This window comes from Danaus plexippus (genome assembly GCF_018135715.1).
Source record: "Danaus plexippus chromosome 29 unlocalized genomic scaffold, MEX_DaPlex mxdp_37, whole genome shotgun sequence".
Taxonomy (NCBI): domain Eukaryota; kingdom Metazoa; phylum Arthropoda; class Insecta; order Lepidoptera; family Nymphalidae; genus Danaus; species Danaus plexippus.
In genome coordinates, this window is record NW_026869858.1 from 1143002 (window position 1) to 1157317 (window position 14316).

General features: G+C 30.9%; 1 protein-coding gene across 1 annotated transcript in view; it reads left to right on the forward strand.

Annotated features, from left to right (window-relative positions):
* Window positions 1–706: 706 nt before the first annotated feature.
* LOC116776905 (1-phosphatidylinositol 4,5-bisphosphate phosphodiesterase epsilon-1-like) overlaps window positions 707–14316 on the forward strand; it is a 49345-nt gene continuing 35735 nt past the window's right edge. The window contains exons 1-2 of the mRNA XM_032670203.2: window positions 707–833; window positions 13499–13672. Coding sequence (XP_032526094.2) covers window positions 811–833; window positions 13499–13672 — 197 coding nt within the window. The 5' untranslated portion in view covers window positions 707–810. The remainder of the gene's footprint in view (window positions 834–13498; window positions 13673–14316) is intronic.

Genomic DNA, 14316 nt, shown 5'->3' on the forward strand with positions numbered 1-14316 from the left:
CACTAACAAACATATACACAAAAATTCCAATTATAATACCAGTACACGTATACTGTTATTGATAATAAGTTGATAATTGATAATAAGACTAATATTGATAAGTTCAGTGATCAAGTTTTTTATTTATAAAAAATCTAAATATAACTTTATTATTCGTAACCGCCAGCCTAAAATAGAGTGGGAGAGTGGGTTATGCTCTTACTTTGGGATATGAAGATATGAATTCTAGAATAAATTTCATTACAATTATGAAACATAAAAATTATCTTGTTCTAAGGTATACATAAAAAATAAAAAGCATTTTTGACATAAATTTTTAAACGAAATGAGTCGTCTTAACAATAAATTTAGTGCAGTGAAACTGAGATAGAAATTTAAAATACTATATTTTTATTCTTTTTTAAAAGTTGTAATTATATTCATAACAGATGTCTCCATTTAACCGAGTGTCCAAAACTCTATAAATTCACTTATCAAAAAACCTTCCAACTTCAGAAGCAAAATTTTGTAGACTTTATTTAACCATCCATAACAGTTTTAAAACTAAATATTGAATAACATTTTTTGTCATTTTCATCTGAGCTAGCCCAAAAATAAATAGTTATAATTATTTCGCGACAGTTAAGAAATTGGTATTATTTTATTGGACACATTAAAAGCTGTAAATAAATAACTGATTGTGTTCAGGTGTCAGCATGGGTGACAGAGCTGGTGCTGAGCCAGGCTTCCTCTGAGGAGAGGAAGGTTACCCTCGCCTGCATCCTCAGAGTGGCCTTGACCTGTTGGAATATTGGAAATTTTAACGGTGCCATGGAAATCGTCGCAGGATTAAAGTGAGTACATAGATCTATGACTAAGATATTTTCTCATTCTTCACTAGTAATAAGAATTACAAAATGCTTCTTTAATTATTTTTCCGTCCAATACTAAAAAACGTATCAGCGTAGTAACAGTTAAAAAAAAATAAACTACTAGCAGAAGAAATAACAACACAAGTAAAGAAGTTTTATTTTATATTTTTTTAAATATAATTATTACCAATACGTGAATCATGAGACTAATATTTTCAGCGAAAGCAACAGAATTTTAAAATATTTTTAAAACTTATTCAAAGAAATTATGAAACATAAATAAAAATCGATTTCTAACCAAAGAAATATTCACGTCGTGATTCCTTTCTCATCCAACGTTCGCTTGTAATATCGAAGGCGAACCGAAGTAGTATTACTTCCTAGATAATATTTTAGATTTCAATATCAATATCAAAAAGAATTTATCTTCTTTGAAGTAAGATTACAATAAATAATATAAAAATACCATGTGAATGCTCCCAGGATATTTTAAATGAAATAAAAATATCAACTTCCGAGGCTAGAAATGTTGATCTTATTTAATAATAATAATTTACTACCACTACTTTCAACTTAAAACGTTGTTTGTGTCGAGTCTAGCTGTTGTCTAGGCTTTTAAATCCCTAGGTAGAACCATCTCGCAAAATCAACATGGATCGATAGCCGAGTGCCTTATGTTGAATGCATGGAATTCATCACAAAGATACGTTATAGCCTGGAACATGCAAAATTATCTTTACCATATGAAACGTGCAATTCCCCTAGAATTGAACTCTATAGATACTGTAAGGAATGTATTAAAAACATTACAACCTTTACATCTGAACACCAAAATATATAATATAGTATAAATACTCGGATACTCAACTCGTGGAAATAGTTTCTTAAAGAATGAAAAGGCTTCATATCAATTCATAGTTTAATAATTGTTACGTTAATATATATATAAAAGAGTGTTGTGTTAGTTATACTATTTCTAACACAAGCTGTCTAGTCGGATTTGACTGAAAAATGGCGGCGAGCTAGCTTACACCCAGAAAATGGAAATAGGATACCTCACAGAATTTTTAAATAAAAAGAAAAAAATACTTAATAAAATCCAAAATATAGATATTTACTACCTCTAAGGTAGAACAGAGTTCGCCGGAACAGCTATACAATTCTTATTCTGCAATTGACGCAGATGAAGTCGCAGACATAAACTAGTTTTGTAATAAATAGTCAATATACCAATAATATATGTATTTATAAGGTATTTTGACTCCTGTTCAAACCGGATGTAGCTAACAATGTCTCGCCATGTCCTAATCTAAGTAAAAGTCATTTTCACAAATAAAAAACCTCTATTAAAACATACAACTATCATCTCACTCATTGAAGTCCCATTTTTATTTTTTCCCATAATAGTCGGTATAGGATAATAATGAATTTTGTTTTTTAAACAGCATATTGTAAATTTATTCGTTACAAATTCCAAAGATATGTATTTTGACAAAGGGAATGTTGGTCATCAAGAAAGAAAAGCAAGAGAACACTGAAGAATTATGGTGTACTTTCGGCAGGGGTTTCTTTCGGCCTTCAGCTTTCTCTAGACTGTAGGCCGGCGGAAACTACTTGCTGACGCTACCACCAGATTGCAACCAAGAAGTTCCACAAGAAGATGCATCCTGTTCAGAAACCAGAACGTATAAGAAGAGTAATTATATAGGGTGGCAACCAGAGGTTCCAGGAAAACTACGAACTTACTTATATGTATATTATAATAAAAATTACATATTAAAACTCATAACCTATACCTAAGACTACATGATTGCCCCGATGTTAGGATAGTGATCCCATTCCATTGCTTGTGTGGTATCAGGAATCTTCTGATTCAGACGGCTTGGTGTTAGTTCCGCGGATTCAGTAACGTCATTTGTAATATGATATTTTATCCATACAACGATGTTGCCCCGGCGATGTTCATTTATTGTTCAATATGTTTCGCGTTCGTAACAGACTACACACCATCAAACCTTGCGAGAGGAGTTTGATTTAAGTAAACTTTTTCAAAAGGTATCAAGAGTTTGGCTGTCTACTTCTCAAGTTACTGCTAAACTGACTTGGTCAAAAATAACCCTCTTCTAAATGTCCTCCTAAGCATCAAAAACAAGTTAGTCAATCTAAAAGATCCCAATTCACATTTCAATATGTCAGTCTCTTATAATTAACAGCAACAATCCACTTTTATACCTCCTGGATGTTGCTCTAGGACCAGGCATTGTTTTAGTTTGACCGTCAAGTCGAATTAAATAGAAAAGGCAATCTATAGGGCGAAAAAGTTCCAATGCTCCTAAACTCACCGTTAGAGGTGGATGAAAAGTTACACAACAACTATCGTTTGAATACAGATGGTAACTGTCGAGCATGTAGTCCACCAATCCTACCACTGCACCTTTTTTAAAGTGAGTTTAAAATTTAAATACGTTTCAAATAAAAGGTCACGTTACACACAATTCCACGCCATCAAATCCAACGCTTTGTTCAAGAACAGAAACTAGTTTAACTTCATTATTAATCGATGATTATATTTTTCTTTGTTACATTATTAATTAGAATAATAAAAGATAAATTTCTTGTTATTTCATTGTTTGTTAAAGTTTAAGGACCTGGCACAAAATTTTCCTTTCTCCAAGCAAAATTTCGAAGTTAAATTTCTCACAAAGTTTCTCCCTTCTTAAATTTCTCGACGCCTCGGTTCAAAGCATACATTCCTCTTAAGGACTTCCAGTCTAAGGTTCCTTTGTAACGTTTACGTAAAATTAAAATTTGGGATGACGGGACAATATTTTTGTTACATATGGCAATTACTTCAAAACGAACATAATATGCATGTATTTTGAATATATATCAGTTTTTTCCTTCAGTTTTTGGTCAGAGAAAAAGATAGCGTTTTGATACATACCGTGAACAAGCACGTACACGGAAATGTTGGACAAATTCCAGCCTATGTTTAATTTTAATGTCTATTCTATTTTACTGTAAAACTCAACCAAAATCTATCGAGTATTTTTTTGCGTGAAAGAGTTACAAACGTGCAAACATGCTCACAAACTTTCATTAGTAACATAAGTAGAATAAAAAACTCTCGCGTATAACAAGATACGCCACAAAAATGCGTATAAAAAAATATAAATAAAAAATAAAATTAAAACACAATTTGAACCTGTTACTTCACACAGATTTATCAACTTAATAAAAAGTTATGGGCGAAACAAATCGTGACAGATTATGCGAAGCGACAGTTTGGGTCTACTGTTTTAAAATGCAGCCATGAAAATGAATACACTCCTGTTATGTTTGAGCTTCGTCATCATTTGGAAAATAAGTGAAATTGAGCCAACATATATATATATATATATATATATATATGAACTTACAACTTCCTTTCCAATCGCTGTATTAATAAACTACCAAGCCTTTACGTATCAGTATATTCATCTAAGGAATCATTTTAACCCCATACCGGAAGTAAATAGCAACGTTATTAATTTTACGTGCAAAATACAATATGTATAGCTTTTTAATTTTAACATATAGTTATATCTATACCACTATTTACATACAGAGAGAAGAATGCTTCTAAAGTAAGATAAATTATCGAGTTCAATGTAGGGAAATTGGTATGGGATTATTACATTGTACTTACTATCCGTCCGTCCTCAAACAGTAAACGCTTAACAACTATATATAAAGAATTAAGTCAACACTTAACTTGAAAGTTGCAAAATAAAGACCTATGTACATAGTTCATGCAATGACCCTCCTAACATTTACGTCTCTTGACATAACCCGCATCACAAGTAGCCTGCTTCCACAGTTTTTTTTTCCTATGTACGACATACTATTTCGTTTTTTAAAATGATACTTTTACTCACAACGAACTTAAATTTTCGCGAGGCAAGAAAACGGTTACTTTGTGATCTTATTAGACAACATGGGTCAGATGCACGGCAGTACGCTTAGTAAATCTTAAAAATATTAGGTTTCATTATAATGAATACTCGAAAATGTCTTAGACCTCAATGAAATTATTACAAGTTTGTTTTTATTTCTTGGAAGAAACAATATATAAAATACACATTACATACATATGTTATTTAGATAATAAACTAAGATAACATACTTTGGCATTTGTGACATACATTACATTACATTTCAAAGGATATTCTGTTTGGTTTTGTTTGGAGGTAAATATTGTTAAATATTTATGAAAATTCAAGGAACGTTTTCAATATTGAATTATACGAGAGAGTATTAAGCCATCGTTGGCTGTTGATAACAAGTTGTATAAATAATAAACACGCGTTAAAACGATTGGAATTTATGTAATTTTGTGTTAAATAATTAATATAAGGCGACGAGGAGACGAAAATTTCTCAGCATACCATGGATTCGCGTGCTGGTGACGGGTCCATCGTTGCAGGGAGAGGAGCGTCAACAGTGCCTGGGACTTGCGACCCAGGGGTAGGTTTAAGGCGTCCCTATCTCCCTCGCGTTAAACGCTCACCTCCAACGTCCAAGCTCCTCTCTACCTAACCAAATTTGAAAAGAGACTCATATTTTTAGCAAAAAAAACATTTAAAAATATGTTTCTACTTACCACCTCTCTCTACCTAACCAAATTTGAAATTAATAAAGTCTAGCTAATAAAATGTAAAATCAATTTACTTATAATATAAAGTTACGTCAACCAATAGTACTATCTTATACATAACTTGCAAACTTGATGAGGCAATGCCGTTTTTATGTCCCAAAGCCTAGGTTCTCGCGGTAAAAAATAGTTCAAACCTTATTATTAAGGAAGACAACAAACAAGAAAGCTTGTCTCACAGCTCTGCTTGAAAGTGTTAAATTTTTTTCATATCAATATCCTAAAACAATTTTAATCTTATCTTCTCTTCTTTGTCGTCTTCTTCATTACTGAAGGTTGTGTCGAAAAAGGTTCTAGATACTTTGTTCATTATACCTTTCCACTTCCTTCGGTTAATTGCATCTCTAACTGGTATAAGCTATTCTTTGCGTTAGACCATATTTTTTTTATATTGTATAAGTTCAATAAAATCATCGACTCATTGCCTAAAACAGAAACGAGTCAATTTGACAAAAAAATCATGATTAGTTAAAAAAATTTAAATTCTTGCAGGGGATATATAGGATATTTTTTTATAATAAAATATATATTATAAGGTAATTACGAATCGAAACCTAACATTCCCAAAAGATAAAAGATTCAATAAATAAAACCGTGTTTATTTATGATGATGACTTAGGACGAATATTTCGAAAAAAGAAAAAAATTAATTTCAACAATATTTCACAACATTCCATATTCTGGCACTTAAAATATCTTGGTTGAGCAAAGTTTAAACAAATTTAAATCTTATCTCATACACTTAAGGTGCTTTTTCGATTACATATAATCTGTAAGGGTTTGTTAGACGACATTCATCCCGCATCGTTATATAACCTTGGCATGACTAAAATAAGCTAACCTTTTTATGTAAAAACCTTTTTATTCGTGTAAAAAAAAAATTCATCTCACATTCTAAAGGACTTCAAGATCTCTTCAGTGCGAATAACTTTAAAAGGGACGATAGTTTTTCGGCATGTCCATACAAATCTACGTGATCCAATAAAGTGCCTAGAACGAATATAGTAAAATATTTTTCTATATACATAAAATCCGTCCTACATTTTATGTTTGTTTTTTCATACATGAGATGATAGCCAATAATGGCTACACGAGAATAAAAAAGAGCCAAAACTCGGTCCAAGTATAGTTATCTGGTGCGAAATAACATAATCGCGAGTTAATAAAGGCTGTTCATAAATAAGAGCTACTAGGAATAAAAAAGGTTCAATAAATTATATATCTTTATATATATATTAGGTACCAGCCCCGGCTTCGCAGGGGCTTTTTACAAAAAATATAAAATAGCCTATTTAATTTTGAGAATTATTAAACTTATATTATGATAACTTTCAAACGGTACGCCCGATTTAAATGATTAAAAAGTTATTTACAGATACCGATGTAGGCTTGAAAACGAAGTAATTTATTTTCATAAGACTTAAAACCGTATTTATGTAAATAGCATTCCAATAAACGCTTTAGGAATGCAAATTTTTAAAAGTTGTAAAATGGATATAGTATGTTATCCTTAAGGTATAGACATATGCAACCGCGGACTTTTCTGTAGACCTATATAAGATACACAATTCTACCGTATATTGTTTTGGTATATCTCAAAGACTTTACGCAGCGTTTTCGTTAAAAGCTCTCAGACGGCTCATGTTTTCCCGACATCTTTAACAAATATCGTTAATGAACACACAAGTAAATACAAAAACATTAACAAATTATATACTAAAACCTTCCTCGAGAATCACGCTATGGAGCGGTGATAACTGTTTGATAAGCGATGCTGTAGTTTTTCCGTTTATCGCGAACAGACGGACAGACAGACGCGGCGAGGGACTTTGTTTTATAATATGTATTTATTGTATTTTAGGGTAGTGTTGCAAAATTTAAATTAACCAAAACCTAAATTATTATTTGCTTCCAATTAACATATATGTATATTGTAAATATGACAATAACATTATTAGTTACAAGTGGCGCCCTCTGTGCCGTACTAATTACAATATACTATATCCTTAGAATAATTTTTATGACTGTTCAGAATTAACTATAACACTGAACCGTTGTTATTCTGTACTGGCAACATTTGAGTATCAACTTGTATTTGCAAACTATAAATACTGGCTTCAGCCATTTTGTAGGACATTACTGGAAGTAACGCTGGACATTAAGGATCAAGTCCGAAACTGTACCTCGAACACATTATAACATCAATATTGTAATCGTAATATCGCGTAACATCCAGAACTAATATTGAATCCGTTTATTTTATATTCATCACATCGTAAATCATTCGTCGCAATTACAGTTCCGTGGGTTCTGCTACCATCGATTGTTTACGCATTACCAACCGATTCCGAATAGGATAGTCCTGTATTGCTATATTTTTATTAAATTATTTATGACATCACCTTAAGGTCTTTCACGTTCAATAGTAGAATATAAACATTATGTTTAACATTCAGTGACGTCACACACATTGAGGAATGTTCGCGGATCGATGTATATGTGTGTGTGAGCTGTGATAGTGTGTGTGATCTTATATATTTTATTGATTTTATATAAAAAAAACACCTTAATGATGGGCATACAGGTGTATTTTTATATAATTGGGCATGCTAGTATAGACTAGGACTGTTTTAAAACCACATCCGCCTGTTCGAATTTCAACGTTTAGAATTTTTATAAAATGAAAGTGTTGCTTCGTCAGTGTCACTACGACAGTTTTATTTTATTTTTCTGTAGACACGGCTTTAGGAAGGTAATCGAGACGTCGAATTTAAAATGAAAATTCAAACTGATATTGAAAATATTTTCATTAAGAGATTTTTGATTATATTATGACAAAGGTTTAATGAAATAATATTTTATATATATATAAATGTAATATCAGTATCAAACGAATTATTTCATTTACAAATAAACAAATGAATATTTAACAAAATCATATTCCTCCTAACCAAGCATACATTCTGTTTAATTTACTAGGCTTAGAGAAACAATGCCAAAATGAAATGTGTTGTAGGTTCAGCTACAGCTATTTTCCAATACCAGTTACCCAACCGTGATAGAGAGGGGTACTGTATTAACAATTATATTAGTGTACAACAAAAATATTTATTTGAAACAATAAAAATGTTTTTTGAACAACGAAAGCCACTTATTTCTATATTTCTCGCTTTGTTTATTGAAATAAAAATAACGTCAGTGCCTCTTGAATAAGTATGACATATTTAGACAATAGTTTTTAAAAAAACGTTATCTCTATTGTATAATGTATATGAAAATATATACAAAGGTTTAAGAGCCTGTCTGTCAAATACTCTCGCGTCTTATGTTATGCTAAAGAAGACTTAAGAGTAACAAAAAGTACAGTATCGGATCTGAGTGCAAAAAAAACAGCTGCAAATAAAATGTATAACACTATTATATGTATCCGTCTCCAGACATTCCCTGAAAATGATATCAGATGTGAATACATTTATAGTGACACTTACAGACATAATAGGTTATTGAAATCTTTCGCATAATACCTTTAGTGATTTCACGACGATAAAGCATATAAAAATTTAATATGATTTTATTGAGGACTAGTAGCTTTTAGTAACAGACGAGACGAAACTTCTCATCGTTCCACATATTCACCGTGCGGGTGCCGGGACCATCGTTGCAGGGAGAGGAGCTTCAACAGCCTGGGACTTGCGACCCAGGTGTAGGTTTAAGGTGTCCTTATCTAACTCGCGTTAAACGCTCACGACCAAATAAATTAAATCACTTAAATAAAATCATGGATTATTTTAAAATCCAATTACAATCGGAATAAAGAACTTATTGCAATTGTATTGTGATTAATATTTTTTAGTATATTTTAAACTAGCAGAAAAAATTAAAGCATATAAAATGATCAACTATGAATGACTTTAGTAAGGACGCGATGACTCAGTTGAGGAAGCGCCTGAAATATGTCCCGGTTGCGGGTTCGATTCTACACGTGTCAAATCTACTAAATATAGTTACAATAAGTATTACGTAATTGGTTTAAATAACGCAAGGAATTAAATTATTTTTATAACTCTAGTCAAAAATAGGATATATGTATGTATAAAATAGGTAATTTATTTTCATTTGAATTGTATGAAACTAAGTTGACAGTTTGCGGTGACTGTACGTATGAATACAAAGCTATTGATTTTTGGTATAAATGGAAATCCCGAAGCTATTTCTATTTTATTATTCTTTGTATTATATATATATATATATAGCTGAAGCTGTTTTTGGAGCTATATAGATTTATTGATATCCTGATATATTTATTTGTTGTTTGAAAAAATCACTTAAACGAATTTGACACATACGTCTCTGCTGGTTGTAACACACTTGGTCGTTCTGTAAGTCCCAGTCTAAAATCTATGCGGACAAAGTTGCGACACAAAACTTGTATATACTAAAAATACATTAGAAATATAAAATTGTAATAAGCAATGTTGATAAGAGTATAAAGGTATAAAAGGCCTTCTCTTGCATAGAATTTGTTGAAAATTAAGGCACAAATCATTCTGAAGTGCTGAAAATTTTATCCCCGTCATAAATTATCCAATAATTAGTCTAATCGAGTGAATAAAATTTTATTGTCCGATCTAATTAATGAAAAATGTGACCCTTTATCACTCATGTAAGCTTATGGCAACATTTGACCGCTGTACGACAAAACAAAATATTGTTATACGAGTATTTAACCATTGTAAAAATATAATACAAACGTGATATTATATTCGGTTAAGCAATTAAAGTGGAACAAACTAAACGAAGGAAGAAACAAAAATAGTCTTATATATGTAATATAAAATAAATAAAATATTGGCATTACTGCCAACAACTTTATGACTATGAAAATATATTATTTATATAGTAAATTTTTATTTATATATACATTACATTACATCGCTCTAAAGTAGATTTGGAAACAGATGTATAATGAAAACTTATTCGGTTGTATTATTTTTCAAACACGAACTACTAGTTCGAGGTAGAGTTACAGTCTTGCTATTTAATGTCCAGCGTTACTTCCAGTAATGTCCTATAAATTTTCTGAAGCCAGTATTAATAGTTTTCAAATACAAGTTGATACTCAAATGTTGCCATTACAGAATTACAATGTTTCAGTATTATATTTAATTATGATCAGTCATAAAAATAATTCTAAGGATTATAGTATATTACAATTAGTACGGCACAGATGGCGCCACTTGTAACATACAACAACCAGCATAAAATGCAGCCTATTGTAATATTTTACAGACTCACTTCCCATAAAAATATCTTGAATACACGTAGAAGGTATTTTGTGTATAATTTACAAAGGAATTCTGTTCTGTGTACAATATTTAAAATGTTATAAGAATGTTCCTTATTCTATTAAAGGAATTTATATCCTGTCCTCGTTTTCTGCCCCTTAACAATAAGTTACATTAAATTTTCTTAACTTTGCTATAATTTATGGGATTTTACTATCTTCTGTCAGTGTTTATTTCACTTGATTGTTTTTTATCTCAATGTGCAAAATGTTTAAATAACGTTTATATCCTTGTAACATAAGTTATCTTGTATTTTAATGAAGATTTGGTGAGTCTAGCAGGTGCGCTATAGAAAACTCTCGCTGCTTAGTTTAAATAATATTTCGTGAACATACTCTAATAATAATCCCTGGACAAGTATATTGATTTGTAAAATAATGAAGATAAAATTTACTAATTAATTCAATATTACGATACGACAATAACAATAAATACTTTTTTAATAAGAGAAATAACGTCTAAATTGAAATGTCACTTTAATTAAAATATTTTTTTTATTGAAATACTTAAACAATGTCTTTCCCAAAAAGATTACAAGTATTTAAGTGGTGACCAAAAAAAATTTAATTTAATTTTCCACTGACAACTACTAAAACAAACTGTGTAAAGTCCAACTGACATACCTATATAGCTAATGGCTATAAAACTCAAGTTTCCCGAACAGTTTTAAATAACAAGACTTGCAAAGAACTATGATATATAGAGACCTCCAGCGCTCGCATTCATCAAATGAAAAGGAGCAGATGTGCTTTATTTAGTGAAATAAATTGAAACGGGACATAAAATCTAATTTAGAGTAGCCGTCACTTTGCAGTTGATAGCGGACTTTTATTTGAAGAAAAACGCACTCTAACTGCCACTTCGTTTAAGGCTCTTGTTTCATTTTGAACCGTTTTATATATTGCCGGGCGCCAGCGGGTGTGCAACGAAATATTACACACTATTTACTACGTCAGCTTTAAAATTTGGAATAACTTTAAAATTACTCTGTTTTTAAAGATTAATGAACTTTTTTTTAATACTATTTAATTATGGCTGATGAGATGTAAAACTCCAACAAATTTAATAATGTATTTTATGAAATTGACAAACATACATACAAGACAAATACAAATACGGAGTTTAAGCACTTAGGTTAGTGTCATAGTGGTCCAAATTGAAAAGTTTTTAAGGCATTTAACATAAAATAATGTATTTGTTCATAAATAACCGTAAAAAATTCAATTACATTAAACGCCAATTAATTATATATTATTTTTATTATGCCTTTCTCCACCAGCCAAAGGTTCCAGGAAAACTACAAAAACTTACTTATCACCTTTACCTAAGACTACATGATTGCCTCTATGTTAGGATAGCAACGCCATCTCTTGTGTGACTTCGGAGTCTTCTGGTCCCCACGGCCAAGTTCGTTCGAAGTCAGTAACGTCACTCGTTATATGATATTCTATCCATACAACGGTGTTGCTCCGGCGATGTTCTTTTAACTTGATATAAGTTCCGCGTACATAAAGGACCTTGATAGCTTTTTAACAACACTATCTTCTATAAGAAAATGGGGCTTAAATACGTAAAAAGATTGTTATAATTTACTAAATACAATTACATAAACCGACCAAAAAGTATTTATATTATATAAATTACACTTGGTAAGAATTTTTTAAACTTTTTTTTTTTTAGAAAATACAAAATAACAGTTTGTTTTTATATAAAGTTCTTTTCATTATTTAACGAATACATTAATTATGATTGACTCTTCGGTATGAATACGGAGAGTAAACAGTTGTAACTCATCAATCGTAGCACATTCTAGAATTAATGTAGGTTATTCTGTGAGAAACAGGAAACGCTTTGTGTAAAGTGTGACGATGTTACTCGTACTAAGCGCACTGAAAAAGCATTGACAATGGATTGTAGTCAAACGTTTGAAACTAATGTATGAGAATATAAAATTTTAAAAACTCTAAAAAAAATTAAATAGCATTTAATTAAAGTTACTTAAATTTTACTTTAAGTCTTTAAATAAAGTTTAACGTAAGTCTCTCACCAAACAATTTTATTACATAGATGATGAGATGAGATGAAAATATAATGGCATAAATGACGAATAAATTATTCAATGAATAAATATTGATTGACATCACGCGACAGGAAAGTCATAACATAAAAAATTTATAGAAGGTAGTTGTAAATTCAAATAAAATTTTCGAATTTTCTAATACGTTAATTTAACATCTCTATTTTTCAATCTATATAAATTATAGATAGTTAACAAGAAGCCGTAATCAATGTAATTATTGAGTATTACTCAATCAAAGCCTGAATTACTCTCCGGCTTTAATAAATTATGATTTACTTTATGATTCTCTATAGTGTTGAATTCTAGGGCGCATAATTTCACGCCCAACTGGACATAGACATATAAAAAGCTTATACGCGACTTCGTTATATATTTGTTAAGTTTTCCTCTAATAACATGTCTTTGTTCTTGAGATATATCCATCTTTTGTTTTTATATTGTTGGTACCAAACTATTGGTTTCAGTCTACGACCTCAATTCCTCGTTTGAGGAAAGGGTTTGTTGATATTAAATAAATTTGTTGTTCCAGGTCTCACAAACTGAAGTCATTCTGGTTGAGCATATCAGAGGAACCGCTGCCAACCCTGGACTTCCTCTCAGCTGCCTTACTATCTGCGGAGTACGAACGAGCCCTGGGACGAGCTCTTATGATGCCTGAATGCAGACTGATACCCTTCTTCGGTGCTTTTCTCAGAGAACTCAGGTAATACTGCTTTATCAATATAGTATTGAAAATAAATAGCTGATTATATGATTTGTTCTTTTTTATGTTGGCTTCGAGCCAACATTTGACAATTCGTGCTAACAAATTTTGGTTGGTGCTTACCAAATTACGAAGAACCACTTACCAGGCCGCTGGTTACGACAGCTCTCGTATGTTCCAGTCGGGAGACCTGGAGATGTAATAGATCTTACCACGTTTAAATATTTGCTTAATCCCTTTTTATAACTACAAAATTTTAATTGTCAAAGAAAGTAATTTAATTTTCTACTAACTTTTATACAGTGTTAGTTTGTCCTGCAAATAATATATAAAATGTATATCAAAAAAATAAATTACAAAAGAAACAAATAGTAACAAAAAACGTATTAATTCAACTAATTATGTTATTCAGATAGCATACTTATTGTAACTGTAAATAATTATATTGTATTCTTTCTTGTATTCTACTGAAATAGAATCGATAAAAATGTTATCTAAATATTAACAGAAAATAAGATCTAAGACTCGCGAGTTTTATTCATCTAAATGAAACCAATATATTTCGGATATACTATACACATCTCGTCTCGTCTGCCCGTGATCCAGGTTGCTGAAAAGTAACCGAAACGTCGGGAGTAAGTAGT